The 23049-nt window shown below is 42.2% G+C and overlaps 1 protein-coding gene across 7 annotated transcripts in view; it reads right to left on the bottom strand.

Annotated features, from left to right (window-relative positions):
- LOC148028691 (phytyl ester synthase 1, chloroplastic-like) overlaps nt 1–23049 on the bottom strand; it is an 89777-nt gene that overhangs the window by 31208 nt on the left and 35520 nt on the right. For all 7 annotated transcript variants that reach the window (XR_015692315.1, XR_015692311.1, XR_015692313.1 and 4 more), the window contains one exon: nt 2072–2120. Coding sequence is in view for 2 of the 7 variants with exons in the window: in XM_087687481.1 (XP_087543607.1) it covers nt 2072–2120 (49 nt within the window). In the remaining 5 variants the exon portion in view is untranslated. The remainder of the gene's footprint in view (nt 1–2071; nt 2121–23049) is intronic.

The following is a 23049-nucleotide window of genomic DNA, read 5'->3' on the forward strand; positions in this document are numbered from 1 at the left end:
TAGGCCACTAATAAGCAGCCGACGTGCACCCTTTGTCCGATGCCTTGGCTGCTTTGGGGTGGGACACCTTGGGGTACATCAACATCACAATGGCTGGCCTAACCTTTCGGCTCAGTTTTAGGCCTGAGAAGGGGTGTTGAGCTAAAATATGCATTACTTGCTGATTACCTCTTAAACAGCCCCAAAACACACTAAAAATGCTCTTTTAGAGTAAAACCCTAAAACGGGGAGCGGTTCGAGAGAGTTCAATGGAAACCCTAAAACGGGAAGCAGCTCGAGAAAGTTTAGTGGAAACCCTAATTTTTGGGGCGCCCTTCCACATCTATAAATAGAGAGGCTGCCCCCATTCAACAATCATCCTTGTTTGCATGTTACACCAGCCCACACACCCTCTGCTGCTGTTGGCGTCTAGTTTCCAGCCTGCAGCCCGCCTCCATCTATTGTCCAGCAATCATCAACTGTAGCCACATCATCTTCAGCCTGTCCATTGCTGTAGGCGATAGCTCTCAACTCCTGGCAACTACTCCAAACTGTCCCAGACTGCTGTTCAGCCTGCTGTCCATCATCTCCAGGGTCAGCCAGCCTGCGTTTTCAGCATTGCAGGCCCTGACACTCTCAGACATTGTTTCAGCCTGCTGTTTACAGCAGACTGTGCATAGTTTCCAGCCCCTGATTGGTGGTACACTGCTGCGTTTACCAGTTTCCAGCCTCTAGAGACTGCTGCGTTTTGGTGATCAGCCTGCTGCCATTCACTATTCAGCACTCCTACACCCCGGCTGGTGGTCACAGACTTGGGATTCGTCTTCGGTGGACGTCACACTCCGACATTGCTCTGCCCTTGAGCACACTGTACACTCTTACATTCAGTTACAGCATTCATTCACTTCCGAGTTGTGTTCTCTCTCTCCCTTCTTCTGTTTGTGTTTGAGTTTTGAGTTTTGCGTTTAGGGTTTGAGTTTTTCCCTCTGTGTCCGTGTCTATGTCTTTGTGTTTCTGTCGTGGTCGTACACTGTGTGTCTTCTTAACAGGCTATTCTCCAATGAACTCCACTATCATAGACTTAAGAGAAGATTCTCTACACAAGGAGCTTGGACAGTAGACAACCATATCTTACCAAGAATGCTTGTCAACTTTCGCAAAAGGATTGAATGGTCCACTATTAGGCCTACTAGATGAGCAATGAGAGGCTTAATTTCTCTCCCGGGGGGTTTCCTGAAGTGCTTACAAAAATTGCAGCATATACATTACACCCTCTGCAGCATATATATCTCCATCTATTATCTGAAATATCTGCCAAACAGCTAAATTTGAATCCCTAAAACAGCCTGTTAGATCGTTGCTCACCATAATGGCTAGATAGAAATTATGCATCTATGCAATGCCATCCAAGAGAGCTCTCTTTAAAACAAATTGAAAGTAAAAATGACAAGTCAATGCCAGATTGGTGATAAGAGGTGAAGAAAGATTTGCTGATGATGGGTAAACAATGGTTCCCTTCATGAAAGGTTTCATACAAAAACAGCTTCTACAAAAGCTGGCATACCATAATCAAGGGTACAAATTCAGTGTGCCAAGATGGTGCCTGTTAAGTAATACTGTGAGCACACAACTGACATGTATGTAGAATATCATTGTTGACAGCTCAACTCCATCTGTAATTTCATAGCTTAATACAATACTAGTAACGCAAAATGTTTTACTTGATGTAGCCTACAGACAATTTACATTGGCTCTTGTTGTAACTGTGATTAAATGAGACACTTAAATGTAACATGCTTCATCAACTGGACTGGGTAAGTATTTTTCATTTTCATTTTCTGGACTCGCAAATGGCATAACATTTGATGTTCCTATTACAAAGGTTGCAATTGTCCTTGACAAAGAACTTAAATACCTTCCCATCTTGAAGTCGGTATTTGACAAATAATATTTGATGTTTCTATTATAAAAGTTGTTGTGCTGCTTGACAAATAGCATGATACCTTCCCATCTTTTAAGTTTCCACCAAACAAACAAAGCTAGGCATTGTTAGAAAACTACTCAGATTTGTTACCATTCCATCACAACTTACCTTCAAAAGCCGATATGCAGCAAGCTTTGTAGCCTTCACATGACCATATCTGCCATATGAAAATGATTTGCTTTGATACATGATTTACTTTGATTGTTTGAACAAGAAAATCCACCTTGTATTGACCTTTCAAACATTCATTCCATAGACAAAATTCAAAATTTTGACTGATGAATACTACTGAAATCAAGGTCACCACCTACTGAAATCAAGGTCACCACCATGCTACACTTTAGTAATAAGTGCTAGTGAAAATGAGGGTTACCAACCTGACTCTGTACTTGAGATGACAGCAATTAGTACTTTTAACAAATTCGATTTCTTTTTGTTTCCATTCCTTTAGCTGGCCAAATGTTTTTTTGATATGATTTCAAGAATGCCTACAATCTTAACAATGCCCAAAGACTTTCTTAGAGCAAAAACAAACCAGGTGTAAACATGAAAGCAGGAGTAAAATAGAGAGAAAAAGCAAGAAAAAAACCACATAAAGTGTAGGAAATACCTCAAGGATCACTGAGGGAAGTAGATGATAATTAGGATCTCAAGTTGATAATACCTTTAAAAAACTGCTGAGGGACTACGTAACCTACAATGGTTGGCATCAAGTTGATTATTGAGATGCCACATTCTTTCTCGAGAATTATGCAACTCCAACCACAAAGATTTTGAGAGCTCATTCCTTATTGTAATAGAAGTTCTTCAAGACACTTTCTCTTTGGAGCCCGATCGTAGAGACACCTAGAGGTAGCTCAAAGCCCAAAACATGATAACGATATGTTTTGAAAGGGGTGAGCACTAAGGATGGACTTGGACGCTCCATAGACTGGTGGCAGCCACATAGCAAAGCTAAGAGAGAAAGGAGATAGATCTGACACGGTAAGCACATTGCTCTCGTCTAAGGGATGGAGGTATGCTAGGGAAGACTTGCAAAGGCTTGACTAGATCCCAAGAGAGTGGGTTTAAAGAGATGCAATCTAGGATAGGGCTCTAGAGTCTAGACATTTCCTTCCTCCAATGCATGCCTAGAATTAGGGAGGAGGATTAAGATGAGAGACAAGGTATCACTCACTCTAAGATACATTCTAGGATAGGCTACAGAGTCTAGACATTACCTTCCTTCAATGCATGTCTAAATTAGGGAGGCGGATTAAGATGAGAGACAAGGTACCACTCAATCTTTCTTAAAAGTAGTTGGAAGAGGACAGATTTAGAGAACTTTAGTGAAGAACAAGCCTTAGTAGAAAGTTGTTTGAATCTCAAATAACATAATCCCATGAGGGAATCATAATAGTATAAGAAGCAATTAACTCATCCCAAAGAGCAGATCAGACTAAAAAAGAAGTATCCATTAAGATGGTACCTTATGGTACTAATTCGTAAGATAGGGTACCTATAGTACTGTATATTATAAACCCTTTCATACATAATACTAGTGCAACTATAGTACTGTATATTATAAACCCTTTCATACATAATACTAGTGCAACTATGCCTACCACTGTCATGAGGCTGTTGGGTATGGAGCTGATGCGTGCCCAATAGGGTATGGAGGATGAAGCTCTATGAGAGAGAGAGAGAGAGAGAGAGCTCTCTTGCAAGTACACAACAAGCTGAATGGATTGATGTGATAGTTTGTGATGAAAGTACAAGTGATAGGGCCTAAATATATAGGCTGAGGTATCCACCTACACCATTGACCCATATTAAATGCTAAGTGGTGTAAAAGGTGTTCACACCTAAACACGCACTTTACACACAATAATGTGTGTTCACACACAAGGATTAATCTAACAAATCCCCCCTTCGGGTCATGGGTGGCTAAACTGTTACACGAAACATACGAGAAAAGAAAAAGGGAAGGTCTTACCTCGAAGAGGCAATGTCCAATCCCATCCAATGATTCTAAAAAGGAGATACATAAGTGAGAGAGAGACAACACGAGGTAGGTCATGACATTGTCTACCAACAAGCTCAAGGACCAAAGTAAGGCATGGTTCAGAGGTGGTTGTGCATGGCTTAGAGACTGATCAAAAGCCCCAGAGGTCAAATACATGGGTATAGCTTTCAAGATCAACTCAAAGGTCACCTGGGAAGTGGTTACAATCCCCCCTACAATATAGCTCCCAATAGAATCATAAAAGAAAAGTACAGATCATTTTGGATAAAAATTTGCAAAGCACCCCACACACTAAGTGTTTGAAAAGATCTTAACACATGCATGGGCATGGTTAGTATCTAATTCCAAAACACATTATTTATTTATTTAGGATTTGATTTAAAAAGCATACTGATAGGATTCAACATTGTTAAGAGGGAATGATTGAATGGATACATTAAGGGCCTTATTAGACGTGGTAGGTGGCTCGTCAGAGTCACTATCAAATAAGATAACGATAGTGGCATATTGGGTGTGTTGCTTGTCTTGTTGCTTATCTTTCTTCTTGTAGCATTGATCAACAGTATGACCAACGTGTTTGCAATATCGACACTTGGGCAGTTGTTTCTTGGTGTAGAAGGCCATCAATGCGATGTTAGCATCTTTGTTGCACCTTTCATCATTCAAAAGGATGGCAACCATTTCTTCATATTTCATCTCTTGAGCCACCTTGAGAGCTGTCACAGTTTCATGGAATTATGCTTCTTTCATTAGGCTATTAAGAAGTATAGCCTTTTTATCATCATCATCTAGACGGCTTTTGAGAGTGGTCAATTGTTTGTAAAGAAGGCTTAAATGATCAAGATAATGCTTAAGAGTCTCTAAAGGATTGTAGGAGACACTAAACACTTGAATTTTTACAAATAATTTGGAATTATTAATGTCTCCCCCAAATGTGATTTGAAGGAAATCCCATATCTTTTATTGCCATTTTTGTAAGATCAGGGTGATGAAAAAGGTTGTCAAAGAGGTGAGGCCGATGATGGCGAGTGCGCTTTCATTGTTCTCAAGCCATTCTTGATGAAGTTGTGCGTTGCCCTGAATGTGCTCTGGCTCATCAATGGAGACGACTTTCCATGCACCTTCTCGCATGAGTATGAGCTGGGTCTTTGTATTCCAGGTGGAAAAGCCAATGCTCAAGAATTTTTCAATCATGATGCTGCATCTTGACATTCCGATGGTAGATGCCATATGGGGAGAGCTCAAATTGAGAAAATATGAGATTTTCATGAAGAAATTTGAAGAAAGCAGGCTCGGATTTGAAAAGCTCCAATTTTTATTCGATAAATGACATGAAATTTTGATAAAAATCAAGCATCCCCAATTTCATGTGAACTGCCCCTAACAAATGTTTAAACTTTTGATTAAGGTTTAATGTGATAAACCTAATCATGATTTCGAGGTTAACAAGAATGTGTCGAGTAGGCCTAATGGTGACATGTGTCAGGTCAACCAACAGGTGGAAATGCAATCTATGTGCGGGTAGGGCAGGTAGCATGTTGACGTGTCACGAGCAGTTGAGACGGGTCGTTGGTCACAGTGGTGATGATTCTTCAGACATGATGCAAATGTTGATGCACTAGTAGAAGTTGATGGGAGCCACAATGGGAAGGCAACGTCAGACACAGACAATTTGGCACATAGCCGTGTGGGTAGGAGCAGTGATGACAGATCCAGGACACATGGCAAATTGTCGAGGCAAGCAGCCTATCGTGATAGCTAGCAGGTCTGTCCTCATCGATCAAGGAGGCACCTCCTCAAAGAAGTAGACTGCACTCCTTCGCTTTCTTCTTCTTTTTCTTTTTCCTCCACTATAGGTGAACAGAATAGAGCTACTACAGCAACATTGATGTGAGCTAGTTGAGGCACACAAGTTGAGATGATGAGTAGAACCCACTCTAATACCACAGTTGGGTATGGAACTGATGTGTGCCCTGCAAACTATGGAGGACGAGGCTCTGAGAGAGAGAGAGAGAGAGAGAGCCCTTGCAAGTACACAACAAGTTGAACAGATTGATGTGATAGTTTGTGATGAGAGTGCAAGTGATAGGGCCTAAATATATAGGCTAAGGTATCTACCTACACCTTTCACCCTTATTAAATGCTAAGTGGTATAAAAAGTATTCACACCTAAACACACACTTTTACATATAATAATGTGTGTTCACACACAGGGATTAATCTAGAGGCTACAGTTTCAATGAAGAAAAAGCAAGGAAAAGACATCCATACAAGTATTTTGAATATATGCTTATGGAATACTTAAACAAGATCTTTACAAGATTTTCAAGGAGCAAAACTAATCCACCAAAATAGACTAATTTTTTTATATTAAGTTTTGATGACTTAATGAGAACTTTCGATGGATCCAAATGCATAGAAAAACCGATATTGAAAATAGTATAAGTCGTCCAAGATCAAAAATATCAAAAAGCGATGTGTTTTATGAAAAGCTCAATTTCTGGATATTCTAGGAGGATTTTTGTAATTCTGTCTGCGGCTTGAAGATCAAGGTTGTTCCACCGTTTTGAGTACATACACGACCATATTCGAAGCTCGTATGACAAAGAAGGCCCGCATAAAAACGAAAACAGGGAAAGCAAAAAGCAAAGGCCAGGAAAGCAAAAGCAAGCTTTTGTATTTGGAAAGCAAGATTTTGAGTTTGTAAAGAAGGGAAAGAGTTGTATAAATGGAAGCATGTATGAAGGAGAAGGTTTGGAAAAATAAACAAGTGATCCACTGGGCAATCAAGAGAGCTGGGCAAAGTGGATTAGTCACAGTGCCTCGGCGCAAAACGGCTCACTTGACGACGACTTGAATTAGATTATTTTGTTAGGGTTTCGTTATATACTCTTTGTATCACTACTTCAAATATTTGGGATTCACAAAGAGGATGGACTTCGTGCAATCAAGAGTTGAGTTCAAGCTAATAACTTAAGATAGGGTTCGTGATTTCCAAGAAGCATTTCGCAATGTACAAAGATTATACAAGGTTTATTTATTCATTATAACACATTGGGTTTCTATTTTTCATATCCTGTCTTCCGTCTTGCTTATTCTCAAGAACCCCTGTGGTTAGACACAACCCACCTCGACATTTAGTGAACCCAACATGAAATGTCAAGATTGCAGAATGGGAGACCATAGTAATTATGGAACTTATTGGAACTTCAACATGGAGCAGATACAGATACTAAAAAATTGTATGCACATAGTTAAGTGATTTAGATATGGACTGCAAAATACAACAACTCAAATACTTATGAAGAAAATACAAATATAGATACCACAAAAAATAAATAGCCTCGCCGGATCTGGCTATCCATATGTACCAAGCAATCATGCTAGCTATGAGCTCCCATCTATGACAATGCCCCTAAGTCCATACTATCTGTGAGAAATCTAGCATAAAAGTCCTACTCATAAGCTGCCCCAAGATAAGATAAGCCTGACACCCCTGCACATCCTCATACCCACAAGCTGAGCCTGTGTCAATGACCCATACAACTATCCCCCACGTAGCAATCATAGAATCTGAAGTGCTATGAAACACCATCCTGAGGGCTCTCCTATAGACCTCCTATGCCCGTGGGGCCTGGGCAATCCCATAAGCAATGCCTCTGAGTCTCCTCATGCTTCCCACATCTAGTGCAAGGAATAGGGTCTGTACCATAGCCAAGTCATGTACCAATTGCTAAACTCCCATATGCTAGTAACCAAAGAAAGCGTGAAATATTTCTTGGTCTAAAGCTGTCCTCCAATATCCTCCAGAAGTTTGCCAACAAAGGCTGTGATATATCTTGGATAGTCGAGTGCTCAGCTGCAATAGGCACCACTCAAGTCCTGCTCATCTGTATTCTCCTCCCCAACCTAGTGGTATAGTCAAAGAAGGGGACATCCTAAGGCATCGCTGTCAAAGTGCAACGATGCGGAAGCGTAGGACAAAGACTGAGAGAGAGTGAACACACAAAGAAGAGAGAGAGAGAGAGGAGATAGTTTAAACGCAGAAAATCTGCAGTGTAGTATGCTATATAAGAGTGCAGAAATGCACAAGGGGGCAGAGGAAATATCTGCGTATGTCTCCGACTTGATGACCTCGATCTCCGTCAGCCCAAGCACAGTCTGTCTCCACCAACAGAACTCAAGATCAGAATCTGAATAATGAATACTAAAGTGTGCCAAAAAACCGGCTATAAATAGCCGAAAAATAGGAAATAATTGCAACAGGTCAGCTGCATTAAATGCAGCCGACTGCAGTAAATACTGTCCCGACTGCAGGTGCTGACATGGCACCTGCTGACATGGCACCGGCATCCATACTGTCCAGGAAATGACTGGCTAACACCCCCTCTCAGATCCTGGACGGGTCAAAAGACTGAGGGATCTGGAATGCTGCCAAAGAAGAGCCTAGGGAAGCGCCTTCGTGAACAAATCTGCAAGATTATCCTCGGTCTTGCAGTACTCCACATCAATAGTCCCATCCGGAAGCTTCTCCCAAATGAAGTGATATTGGATCTCAATGTGTTTCATCCGGGCATGGAATACAGGATTCCGTACCAAGGCAACGCAACTCTCATTCTCGCACTATAGAAGAGTAGGATGAGTCTGGGGGCAGCCAAGCTCCTCCAACAATCTCCAAAGCCACACAACCTCACATGTGGTGGAAGACGCAGCCCGATACTCCACCTCAGTAGAAGAAAGGACTACTGTGGCCTGCTTCTTGCTACTCCAAGAGATAACACCGGTACCCAAGATAAAACAGTAGCCTGTAATAGACCGTCGGTGGTCCACATCGCCAGCCCAATCCGAGTCACTCCAACCTGCAAGGACTAGATCTGTAGCATTTGTACCTGCGGGATAAGAAATCCCTAAGAGGTCCCTCTCAAATACCAAAGAATCCTCAAGGCAGCCTGCCAATGCACCTGTTTGGGTTCCATCATGAACCCTGCCAAAAGACCCACAACAAAACAAAGATCAACACGAGCGTTGAGAAGCCAAATCAAGGATCCAATCAACTGACAGTAGCGTGAAGCATCCATCACGGGAGAATCTGAGTGTGAAGTGGCCTTCCAATTCGGATCCATAGGAGTAGTAATGGTCGACAAGTCTCCATCTCAAAAGTCACCAAGAGCTCCTGAATGTACCTCTGCTGAGAGATGAAAATCCCCCTTTGGGACTAATAAATCTCGTGACTCAAGAAAAAATGAAGAAGCCTCAAATCCGTCATCTCGAATGTCCGATGTAAAGCTATCTTGGTCTCACGGACCTTCTGTGCATGATCCCCTATCAAAATCAAATCATCAACATACAACACAAACAACATACGACCAACCTCAAAAGTGTGCACATAAAGCTGCGGAAGAATCTCCATCAAGAGGCTCTGGCTCCAAAGAAATTGTCTCAGGAGCCCAACTCTCCCCTAGATCTCCAAGGACGGGGTGCTCCTCACCCCCCTCTGTGGCCGGTACTTCCACGAACCACACATCTCGGCTCATGTAGATATCCCGCTTAACAGGATCAAACAAACGATAACCTTGAGATTGGGAGCTATAGCCAACAAAAACCTGTCGTCAGGAAGCCGCCTCGAACTTATCATGTTGCGTCTTCGGAATGTGCACATAGACGTCACACCCAAAGATCCTGAAATAAGAGACATCAGGCTTAGTCCCGAAGTAAGCCTCAAAAGGTATCATCCTGTCAACGGCCGAAGTGGGAGATCGATTAAGGATGTGAACTGTAGTAGCTACTGCCTCGGCCCACAGAAACTGAGGTGTCTTACAGTGCTCCATCATGGTGCGTGCCATCTCGATCACACTGCGGTTCTTCCACTCCAAAATGCCATTCTCTTGGGGAGTGTTGGTGGTAGCAAACTCTTGGTGAATGTCCCTATCTGCACAAAAACAAGCAAACTCATTGGACATAAATTCACCTCCCTTGTCTGAACGCAAGGTCTTCAGTCGCTGGCCAGAACGGTTCTCCTCAAAGAGAAGCCAATCCTTGAAATGAGAGAAAGCCTCTGACTTCAAAGTCAAGAAATAGGCCCAAGTCATCCTGCAGTAGTCATCTACCATCAACATGAAGTACAAGCTCCCCTTCAGGGACTCGGTCCTCATCGGGCCACAAAGATCCGTAGATACAAGCTCCATGGGTAAAGTAGACCGCCTAGAAGCTTTGTTGGGAATCGCATCCTAATGCACTTTCCCACGAATGCAGGAGACACATGGCTAATAGCTCACCACTATGTCCCGGCAAGCCTCGGACAAATGACCCTCGCAACGCCTTCCGAAGGTACTCGTAGTTCAGGTGGCCAAACCGAGCATGCCATAGCTCGGACTGTGTCTGAGAAGTAAGAAGAAGAGAAGTAAGAGCTGAAGAAGACTTCAATTTGTAGACTCCATTCTCCTCATACCCTGCACAGAGAACCTTCCTCGATCCACAATCAAGGACTCGAACAGTATCACTGTCAAACTCCACCAAGAGACCAAGAGCACAAATCTTATGAACCGAAAGTAAATGATACCCCAATCCTGGCACATGCAACACCTCAGAGGTGTAGGTACCACCACGTCCGTCTGGAATAAGCTGCATCTCACCCCGCGCAACAATAGACACAAAAGAGCTGTCTCCAATGAGAATCTGCCCACGCAAAGGTCACAAATGGGCAACACCAACGGAAGGAGTCATGTGCCGTGAGGCACCACTGTCCACAATCCACTCTCGAGCCTGGGGAGCTGTCATCGCAACATCAGAAGTTGTTGGTGTAGAGTCCTCAATGACTGCTAAGTGTAGAAAAGCAGTTGACGAGGGTGCAGCCACCGCTCCAGAGTCCTTCGTGTCCTTCTTCTTGGTATCCTTCTTGTCTTTGTCAAGGCAATCTTTCTTCCAGTGACCAGTCTTGCCACAAACATGGCAAGTTGATTCCTTCTCCTTGTCCTTCTTGGATTTGTTGTCCTTCTTCTTCTTTTGGTCCTTCCCCTTCTTCTGAGAGGCTTGACCAACCAATGCATCCGATTTGGAAGCATTCTGTCCCTTCAATTGTTCCTCCTGGTCCAAGACCATAGGAACCAACTCTTCCCACCGAAGAGTCGACTCCCGCCCTGAAGCAATAAGAGCGGAATAAAAAGTACCGAATCGTGGCGACAACTCGAATAGTAAGGTGATCGCCATGTCTTCGGAAGAAATAGGCTTCCCCGCATTTTGAATCTACATCTAAAGCTACCGAAGCTTGTTGATGTGTTCCCGAAGCAAAGAAGACTTATTCACGGACAAAGTCCGCATCTATACCTCCAAAGAAACCCTCTTCATTAGGGTCATCCTGTTGTACATCTGATCGAGCTCTAGCCATATCTCACGAGCCACCGTCAAGTGCTCGATGTGAGCTATCACAGATGTGGTGCAAGACAGAAACAGAAAAGATCGAATCCTGGCATTCAGTTGTCCCAATGAGACTGGGCCTTGGTCAACTCCGTACGAGCATTGGAAGAGAGTTTGGACTCATCCCTCACCGAGGGCCTGTTAATCTCCTCCATCACCAGTTCCGCCAAATCATAAGACTCTAAAATGGCCAACATCATCACTCGCCAGATACGGTAATTGTCACCATCAAGCTTTTGATCCGTTGGAAGAGTCGGTAGGATAGACACCTTCCTGTCCATGATCGCCTGGAACTCCAAATCAGTCTCTGAAGACATGTTAACTTACAATACCTGCACAAACGCAAAAGCAGCCCCCTCTGACTGTGAAAACACAGCCTTCTAGGACTGATTCCTCCGCTGCCCAAACCTTCTTCACCCGCCAGAGGCAATGAAAAGGTAAAATCTGCAATGGAAGGCCTTAAACACAGCCTTCCTCCTCTTTGAACAGCAATAACCTGCAGCAAATTCACCGATTAGACTCCTTTCCCACACGCCTACGCTCGCTTCAGCCTTGATTCGATGCGCAGCCCTCCCGCTCACCCTCACAACCTGAAAACGCAGCCTTGTGTCACGCTGAAATCTCCTCTTCAGATAGGTTCAGCCCTCAATCAGTCCATCTTCACCGCTCTGATACCATGTTAGAGTGCAGCAATGCGGAAGCGTAGAACAAAGACTGAGAGAGAGTGAACATAGAGAGAAAAGAGAGAGAGAGAGAGAGAGAGAGAGAGAGAGAGAGAGAGACAGAGAGAAAAGGAGACAGTGTAAACGCAGAAAATCTGCGGTGTAGTATGCTGTATAAGAGTGCAGAAATACACAAGGGGACAGAGGAAATATCTACGTATGTCTCCAACTTGATGACCTCGATCTCCGTCAACCTGAGCATAGACTGTCTCCGCCAACAGATCTCAAGATCAGAATCTCAATAATGAATACTGAAGTGTGCTAAAAAACCGGCAAAAAAAAACTGAAAAATAGGAAATAATTGCAGCACGTCGGCTGCATTAAATGCAGCCGACTGCAGTAAATACTGTCCGACTGCAGGTGCTGACGTGGCACCTGCTGACGTGGCACTGACGTCCATACTGTCCATGAAATGACTCGCTAACAATCTCTCCATATCCACTCCCCAAGATCCCACTCAAACCTTTGTAGTGGCCTCTTCCTATATGCCCAATATCGCCGTTCATCTTCCATACAAGTCTTTGAAGGTCTAGGTCTAAGGATCAAGTCCTATCACAATGAGCCACAATACTCGTTGAGAGCATCCTGTAAACTCTAATTGATCTAGATCCTCTCATCTAAGTCAACCATCCATCTCTACTAAAAATGTAAACACACCCTCTCCATGCGGTTGCCACTCCAAGCCAACCATCCATCTCTACTAAAAATGTAAACACACCCTCTCCATGCGGTTGCCACTACAAGAAGGATCTCTCCTCTAACAAAGAATCCTATCCATGTCTCATCTATCACTGTGTCATTTCTCCATTCAAGGGGTACAACCTCCCTAATGCTCTCCATTATGACTCTGACCCCCTTGGTACCTCAAAGTCTTTGTCTCTATATATGGGCTGGCAGCTCCTAAAAGGCAAACCACTCCCCCACTGTAGAAGCCACCTGTGTTGAGATTCGAGAACCTCCCCCAAGATAGGAGGGTCCTCTCTTCAATGTTGTGGCCTCTCTCTATCTTGAGTATCTGATTAAAAAGAAGTGGCTGCCTCAACTTCTCTTCGACACTTGCTAGGTCAATCTAATGAAGTCCTATAGATACTAATCTCGATGCCCATATAATAGATGCAACAAATCTGACCTCAAAACTGTTCCCAAGCCTTGTAGCTTGGATATGCTGAAATAGCCAGTGTGTGCTAGGCTTCCATGGCCCTCCATGAGCGGGAACAATGGTCTCTAATCTCCATAACAGTAGCTTCTTCCATGGCTCCTCACCCGAAAGAAGGCCCCTCACAATAAGCTTTACCATCAGTGCTCTACTACGGAGCTTTGGCATGCTCATTACGGTCGCATGAGTTTTGGCAATCTCATGACTCTTCAGAGGTGTCGAATGGTTGATGCTTTACCTACTTTGGATACTCCACCTCCCCATGCCTGTGAGGGTTGCATTCTTGGGAAAATGCATGAGTTTTTCTTTGAGAAGGATGATGCAATACATGATGTCTGAAAAATGCGGTTCATACACTCTAATGTGTGTGATCCTATGTGGACTAGAGCACTCCGTGGTCATTTGTATTTTGTTATATTTATTGATGACTACTCTAGATACAATTGGGTGTATGGTTTGAAGGCCAAATTGGATGTATTTATGCACTTCAAACACTTGGTTGCAAAATTGGAAGCACAAACAGGTTTGAAGGTGCATACCCTACGCATAGATCGGGGGGGGAGAGGGAGTATATGTCTTGTGCATTTGAGACATTCTTGCTTGAGCATGGCATTACACATTAGGCCACTATAAGGATCACGCCTCACCATAATGAAGTTGCTAAAAGAAAGAATCGTACACTCATGGAGATGACTAGATGTATGATAAAAAGTTAAGGACTACCACATAAGTTTTGGCTTGAGGGCCTACAATGTACCAATCATGTACTTAATAGCACTTCAACAAAGATACTTGAGACGATCACTCCTTTTGAGGCATGGCATGATCAAAAACCGAAGGTTGATTACTTTCATGTGTTTCGATGCATAGCATATGCCATGTGCCTAAAGAGCTTCATGGGAAGCTAGATGATAAGGCCCTTACATGTATTTTGGTTGGATACAATTCATAGAGCAAAGGCTATCGTTTGTATGATCCTCGCACTCCAAAGGTTTTTGTCAACAGAGATGTCATTTTTGCTGAAAATGCAGCCTATTCCAATTTCCCATGATCAGTTTGAAATGCCATCCACCTATGAGAATGATGATGTCTTTAAGGGTCTTTTGCCACTTGCATTGGGACCCGTGCCCAAAATCAGCCTCCAGCTAATCCAATTTCTTCTAGGGCAGTGGATGACGCAATTGTGCAAGAAAGGGCTGCTATACATACAACCAAAATAGTCCTTAGATGGCCGTTACAGTCTCTTAAAGAGAATCATATGGGTGCTCCTTTGCCTCAATGTACACATTCCAATGCTAGAAATGTATGAGAGGCACATTTTGTTGATACAAGCCAACTCATTGATGATGAGAAAGCATATGCTTTTGTTAGCACTCTTTTGGATGAAGATGAGCCTACATGTTTTGAGGATGCAGTATAGGATGTGCATTGGGTGCAAGCCATGAGTGATGAGATGCACTCTATTGAGCAAAATAACACTTGGAGATTGTTGCCTTGCCTTCTAGTAAAAAGGCCATTGGCACACCTACCTATTAGGCAATCTCATCTAATTGCTTGAAGCTTCCATAAGCTAAATGGTTTATGTGACCCTCCCATTGAACAGAATCCTTGAGAATATTGATTGTGAGCCCCCACCATTCAGTAGAAGGCCTACCATGCCATTTCAACTGATGATGTAAATGAAGCTAAGAATTCTCCCAATTCTACTAAGAGAAGGATGGTCAGACTATGATGGAGCACACCTCCCTCCCGACCTTTCTCCCTCCCTCTCCTTCTTTGTAATGATTGTCATAATAATAAAACCGTTTGTAAAGTTGGCCACCATTGAAGCCCCATACTGATGCCCATAGTGGATTTTAAAATAAGGCTACATAACCATCGTAATGGGTTGGCCACCTCTATCCAAGTTGCCACCTCATCCATGGCATGTCCCTAATTGGAAAGTTGCCAAAGGCTAACCTTAAATCCTTGAAATATGAAACCTAATGCCCATTCGGGAATCAAAATAAAGGCATTCCTTGTCATCCAAATATCCCAAAAGCCCCAATCCTCTTTGAAAGGGTGACCAGGTGGATCCCATCAAAAATCCATCGGAAAACTACTATGTAACAGCTAGCCACACTGCAGAGATGAAATACCACGCCTTACAAGCCATGGCACGCCTTTAACAGATGTATACTCACCTCCATGAAATCGTGCTGAAAATGCATTGCCCATATATCCTATTTTCATTTTCCTCAGGTGATCCCCAAGGGGTATGCCCCCACCATTGCTCTCCATAGTAGCACCTAGCCTTGGAAAGAAATATCATAGATCCGACCATTCATAAGTGTGGGTTTCCATTATGCTCTGCATTTCAAATTCCAAACCACATGGGTTTCTGTATAGGCCACTGCATGTCTTGTATGGAGATGTGTACATCTCATTTCTGTCACAACTGTAACATATGCAGACTTGTATCCATGCCCCTCATGCAGAAAACAAAATGGTCCAATTGCCAGTGACTGCTTTTGCTTTTTCTCAGCTGATCTCCAGAAAACGAAGTCCCTTCAACATCACTTTCCAAGGGAACACCTTACATTGGAATGAATCTCACAAATTCAACCCATCATTAGCGATCTCTTTGTCCCTCTCTCACTCAGAAGCACATTTCAAGATTTTTTGACAGTCCATTTAAGTATTATCAGGCCTGGCATTATATTGCCATTTGAAACTACTAACATATTTGTGTCTTACAAATCTCTCTCTCTTTCCTTCACAGAGCAAAGCAGCAACCCCCACAACCAAGCTCCTACCAGCTCTCAAATGAGAAAGACGGTCCAGCACCTCTTCACTGTCTTCCATCAGGCATTGAGCAAAGGGACCTCCTCACCAGATACCAGCTTCTTCATGACCAAAAGGACAAAGAGACACCAAAGCTCAAGCAACCAGCACAACCATCACCTCAAATATGTAGGTCATGACAATGCACTACAATGCATCCATTGGCTTCAGCTCCCAAAAAACAAAAGGAAGTCCACCTACATGTTGAGCTAACATAAGCATTACATGCTGAATTAGCCACTTAAACAGCCCCAACAATGCTTGATTAATGAAAACCCTAAAATGGTGCACAATTCAAGAGAGTTTTAAAACAGTGCACGGTACAAGGTCCCGAAACCTTCTATAAATAGGTAGGCTGCCCTCCACTCAGCCCAATCTCGTTTTTGCAGGTTTGAGGCCCTCTAGCTTCGTTGCCCACACCTTGTTCGCAGAGGATATCTCAACCGAAGGTGCCTGTTGCTATCAACATCCATTACGCACCTGTTTCTAGCCTCCATCAAGCAATCTACATTGATTTTTGCTGCGTTTACTAATCAACCACATCGTCTACATCTGTCCACTTGCTGAACTATTACATTTGTGATATGCGCCTACTGTCCGGATTTCCACATCATCATTCCTGTGTTTCTATTGCCGTCAACCTACCACATCATCATGCCTACGTTTTTGCTACTATCAATGTGCCACATCATCATCAGCTTGCTACGTTTGTGGTTTTCTTTCTCCTCTACCTATCTGACACACTAATCCCTGGCACCACACATCATAGCATTTGCTATTGTCCGACATCTGCACGTTGCCTTGCTGCATTTCAAGATCCATCAAGAGTATGACACACTCTCCCACTCACCATCTCTGCCTCGGTCCTCAAAACACAAGAGTTCCGGGTATAGTTTTCATTCCTGCATTGTTTGTTTGTTGGATAAGCATTGTATATTCCGTATTCAATCATTCATTTAGATTCCACTATGTTCATTATCTCTAAGGTACCCTAACCCTAACAGTGTGTTCTTTTGAGTTTATGATTTGTCGCATGCTTTCATTTATGTTTCTACATTAGGATATTTCTTCACATGGTATCAGAGCAAGATTCTCTTCTACGAAACCTCAGCCTTTGATCTAGAAGCCCGTCACAAGAAGTAGGAACAATAGGAGGGCAAGATGACTTCAAACACATCTTGACCACATCATCATGATACTCCCAAGCCTAGCACATCGAGACATGTGACGGAGTGGGCTTCACAGCTTGCTCCTCCATCCAACATGGCCAGAGAGCCTTCGGACTACCATGGAGTCCACAAACCATATGAGATCTCATGAGCCAAATACGATCTCATCCTCACGTATCGAGATCAATAGTAGATTCGGTGCACCGGTCTAATGACCTTGCAGGAGGGCCTTGTCGTAGCGCGTAGGGTTGAAGGTCACCACAGGGGTTTGGCAAGAGAAGAATGTATGGGGGTTCAAGAGTTTTTACTCCGGAGATGGTAGAGATAAGAGAAGGGTTCAAGGTTTCAAGCCAAGGTCTTGAACATAAAAGACAATAGGGTGAAGATAGATTTAGAGAGAGGAGTAGACGGAAGAGAAGGGGTTAGAAGAGATTGAAGATGTAGAAGAATACTCCCAAAAAGAATTAGAAAATATAGAAGAATACTAATAGAGATGAAGCCTGTCAGTTTCTTTCAGCATTATGAGAAAATATAACTCTAATAGACAAAAACGTATACAAAATAATACATTCCTCTATGCTGCTCAAATCGCCAATCTGATGCCTCCATTAGCTCCGAAAGGGGGGGTTAAATACTAGGACACCTGGAAAAAATTCAGCCAAATCACTCCTTCATCTCCCACTTCGGAGTGTTGTTCACTGCCTGAAAACAGCGATTGCACGTCGCACGATTTTGTCAATCTCTCTTTTTACATAAAATCCTCTAAAATTGGCTGAAAACTACATGCTTTCTTTTGTATATCATCCTAATCTAGAAGTTGTCTATAGTTTTTATGGATTTTTACAAGAGATAATATCTAGAATATCAAAAATTGACTAAAAACTTGTCCAAAAAATCCTAATATTTTGAACCATAGACACTAACTAATGCCTAAAGTGGCATTGGCTCTCTAAATCTAAAAGGAAGCCTCACTCTAGATTTTTTTACATGGTGTGCGCGTAGCGGCACGACATCCACCCCCTCCTAACATGCACATCCTCTAGCATGTGCCAAAGTCTTACGGATTTGCAGTGTCAGAAGAAGTATCTTCTGCTATGTCAATGTCTTCATCTTCTGCCTCTTCTTTTTCCTCTATGTCTTCATGCTCTTGAATTATATTCAAGTCTTCTAGCTCATATGTTGAACTTTCTCTTCGTTTGAAGAGCTTGATTCTTTTTCCAGCTATGGGTATCTTCATGCTTGTTCCATCCAATTCAGCCAATGAATATGTGGCATTGTCATGAACGACCTTTACCACATATGGTCCAAACCAACGCTTTACCATCTTCCTAGAAGCACTGTACTGATTGTCTAGGCTACTGTCATAGACAAGCACCCAGTCATTTTCTTGAATTGCTCTTGGCCGAAGTCGATGTCGCTTATCAAATCTTCTTTTGTTCTTTAGTCATGTTGTCTTTAGCTTTTCAATAACTGCTTGAACATCTTCAAGCCTTCTTTCTAGCTGATGCCTTCCTCCCAAGGTAGAAAACTCCATGTGAGAATAGATTCTTCAATTGACATAATTGGTTGTTTTCCATGCATAAGTTCAGCTGGCATATAGCCAGTCACTGTACTGTGAGTAGTCCGGTCAGCCCATAATGCAAAAGGTAGCATTTTAGGCCATTCTTTGATCTTTCCTCTACAAGACTTTGCTAGAGCTTTGAGAATAGGCTGGTGCCCTCTCTCACTTTTCCCATTGCCTTCAGGGTTGTAGACTGATGTTAAAGCCAACTTAATATCCAATTGAGCAAAGAAGTTGCGTGCCTCATCAGCATCCAACTCTCCTCTATCTGCAGTTACTTTACCCACACAACCATATCTACAAAACACACCTTCAAGCAAAAAACGACAAACAGCATGAGTGGATTTGGCTATTAAGGCTTTGCCCTCAACTTGACTAGTTAGATCCTCTCTTGCAAGTACTAAATATCGCATATTCCATATTCCTATAGGCATGGTTACAAGATCAATAACCCATCTATAATGTGTAGACAAGGGATAAGTCGGTTGTAACCCATCTCAATGCTTGACCATCGAATACATCTGACACATATAACATGTTTCAACAAAATGTGCTATGTCCCGATATATTATTTGCCACCAATATTTTTCTTTGACTTTAATAAAGGTTCCTCATATGCCTCTATGTCCTGCCCACAAGCTTTTATGAAATTCCTTCATTATCTGTTGTTACAACCTTTTGTTACCTACAACTCGGACAGGTGCTCCTTTCTTCTTCTTTGCATACTTCCATAGATGTCCTTCTTTAAGAAAAAAAAACCATAAGCTTTCCTCTTGATATGCTTGAACTCCTCATCAATCCAAATCTCCTTCTTCTTCATTGTGCTCAAATATTGGCCAATCTTCTTCAAGGAATGAACTAGAACTTAAGCAATGCAATGAGCATGCTGGCTTCTAGTTGACCACCCTGTTGTTTTCACCTTTGGACCAGTATATGCTGTAATTGAAAATGTATTTTCAGCAACCATGGAATGAAATTCAGCAAGTATAGATTCTTCGGCTTCATCTTCTTCCATCAGCTCTTCTTCATTGTCATATCTTGCACATGATAGCATGTCAGCAACTGAATTCGTCTTTCCTGCAATATGCTTTAATTTGGGGTTGAGAGATTTAATATATACAATCCATCTTAGCATAGCAATGTCGTGTGTAGAGCAGATGGCAATCATGCCCAAGAGTGGAAGACAGTCAATTTCTACCACTGCGAAAGCACCTATAAAGTATTCACGATCACACTTTAATGCTATTACAACTCCCCACAATTTCCTTTTTACTTGTGCATACCTTCTTTGACATTCATTGAGAACTTTTGCTCCAAAACAAATTGCATACCTGTTACCTTCAAGATCCTCTTGGCCAACAGCCCATCCTATCCCAATGGAACTTGTATCCACAGTAAGGACGATGGATTGACCATTTGAATAATCGGCCCTTTTGAGAGTGGGGACTGAAATTAGCAGCTTCTTTAATTTACGCATAGTGAGAGTATGGTCATTACCCCAAGAGAATATTTGGTCTTTTCTTAATAATTGATAAAGATTTTTTGCCACATGAGCAAAATGCGGTATCCATATAAGATAGAATACGCATGCGCCAAGAAATCTTCTTACTTCTAAAGCATTTGTGCATTTTTATTGCATTCTCCTGATGGCATCTATCTTGATTGGCGAAGGTTTGCATCCATAGGGGCCACATAGATGATCGACCACTAGGACTTCTTTTACTCCAAAAATCGACTTAGCTCCAGAAAGGGTAAGATGTACCTCTTCTAGCCTTGTCAAAATCCTATCACAATCATGAATATGGTTAACTACAAATGTCCTGCAACCATCTTCGTCAAGCTCCTTATTCTTTTCATTGACTTCACATCCCTTGATAGGTACATCATCAAGAAATGGAAGAGTAAGTTCTGGAATAAAGTCCCTTAAGACTTTGTGCATGGCATTCATCATATGGGCTACAGAGTTTGTTCCACCTTGTGGTAGAGTGCACATGCGGACCAATCCAAGAGGTGTCTTCATTGTGGTAATGTCTCGGCTTTCTAATGAAAGCTGAAATTGGTCATATCCTGAATATAGGTCGCCCATAGAATAAATTGCTCTACCTGCAAAAGCTTCAGCAAACTCATCAACAATTGGACCCAAACCAACATTTCGGATTGTGACACGATTGACAGGCTGTAGATCTTGAATGAATCGTAAAGATCCATCTTTCTTAGGCACAGTAAACCATCGGTTTGAGTAAGGTGCTGAAGAAGGTTCCAAAATCTTCATTCTGATCTTTTCATTTAGAAGTTCCAGTAATTTGGGCAAATGCGCCCTTGGATCAGGAATAGGTTTAAGGTTCCAAGGTACATGTGAAACTGTAAAAATAACCATAGGAGCCACAATATTTGGATCCACACAACCTATTTCACTTAGCTGAAATGCAAAAGCTTTTCCATGTTTCATTTGTATTTGCATAAAAGAGTGTTTTTCAACCGGCGAAAGGAAAAAAATTTCACCTATTTCGAGCTCTTTTATACTTTCACATATGAACTTGTGACCAATGTTGAAAGGATCACGAAGACTTGGCTGATTTGTTGCCCTATCAGCCAACCCTTTACTTTCAGGAGGCAATGGGACTGCCACAAGCTTGACTTTCTTATCCACCGACTTGTATTTTGTCTCCACTTGTGCTTCAACCTTGTTGAGTAAACCAATGTCTTCCTACTCAACAAATTCTTGAATTGTTTGATAAAAATCCAATGTACATACTTCTATGGACTGATTTTCAACCTGATTTTCTGTATGTGTCAGTAGTAATCAGTCCAAAAAAAATGCCTAAAATATCTTCATTTTCAACCATCGTATCATAAGTTTTTAGCTCCCTTTTTACATGACATAAGTATTTTATTTCAGCTTTAGTCATGGCTGGAAAAGACTTATAACAACCCATATTATTGGTTGTACATACATACAGATTTGCTAGAGACACAATTTCTGTAGCATAAGGAAGTTCAATCTTTTTACATGACACACTACCATAGCCTCCTTTTATAGCAGCCCAAGAACTCTTGAATTCTCAGGCATTAGAAGGCACAAGATAATCACGCAATCGATCTCTATTAATAAGAAATTGGACAGCTCATTCATTACCCTTGCTTCGGATTCGAGCATAGAAAGAACCATCATCGAGAGCTTTTGTTTCCAAGCGGGCTTCAAAAATGTAAGGTTGCCCAAGAATGATAGGGTAACTACAAGAGTCTTGAACAAAAAAGTGAAATTTATCTTTTATGTCTCCAATAGTTACCTACACATTAGGACATGCAGCATATAACTCTCCAGAAGAGTTGTTTGCAACTCTCATTTGCCATCCTGGATCAACATCTATGGGCCATCCGCCACTTTCATAGAGACTCCTTACCATGACGTTTATCTCCGAGCCATGGTCTAAGAGTGCAATACATGGTGTTTCTTTTTCTCCAATTTTGACTACTGTCTCTGTTGTTGCTCTTGCCCAATGCGTACGGGAGTAGTAACTGCTTGGAATGAACCAAGCCTCTTCCTTGATTTGTCCAACGGGAGTAATTGTCCAACGGTCTTCTTTTTGAGAGGTGGACTGTCCAACTGGTTTGGACCAGCCGACCATTACATTTTCAGCTTTCACTTCTTTAATTTTTGCATTCATGCTTTCTTTATCTTCAACTTCAATTGCTGTAATTAATTCTTTAACTGCTTCAATATGAATTCCTTGTGAAGTCAGCTTCTCTTCATCCTACACAAAAACTCGAATAACTTGCAAAAAAGCATGCACTGTTTCTTCAGCTTCATCACCAACATATTGTCTTTTCCTTTTTATTACATTAATAATTACATTATGGAATTCACGTTTGACAATTCCAAGAATTTTGCCTAAGGTGAATTCAATTTTGCTTCCTAGAATTCATTCTCCTAGGACTCGTTTGAGATCGGTTGCAGATTCTATGTCAGACTGCAATTTGTAGCCTGGCTGCTTGCCTTTCTTCTTTCCTTCGATCTTCTTTGTTTGTGACACGTCTTCTATCTCTTGATCTGGGGTTATATTTTCAACAAGCTTTGGTTATTCAGGCGTTCTTCTAGTTACCCGTTTTGGAGGGCCAAAAGAGGAAGGCCCTGGTTCATCTTCTATTCTTCTCTTTTCTTCAATCAAGTCTTCTTTATGAGTGACGTCAGCCAAATATGCAAAGGCGGAAAAAGAATCTACCGGTTCTTTCCGAC

Source organism: Lygodium microphyllum, chromosome 11 (assembly GCF_053477565.2).
Source record: "Lygodium microphyllum isolate KBCC chromosome 11, Lygodium_microphyllum_v1.1.10, whole genome shotgun sequence".
NCBI lineage: Eukaryota > Viridiplantae > Streptophyta > Polypodiopsida > Schizaeales > Lygodiaceae > Lygodium > Lygodium microphyllum.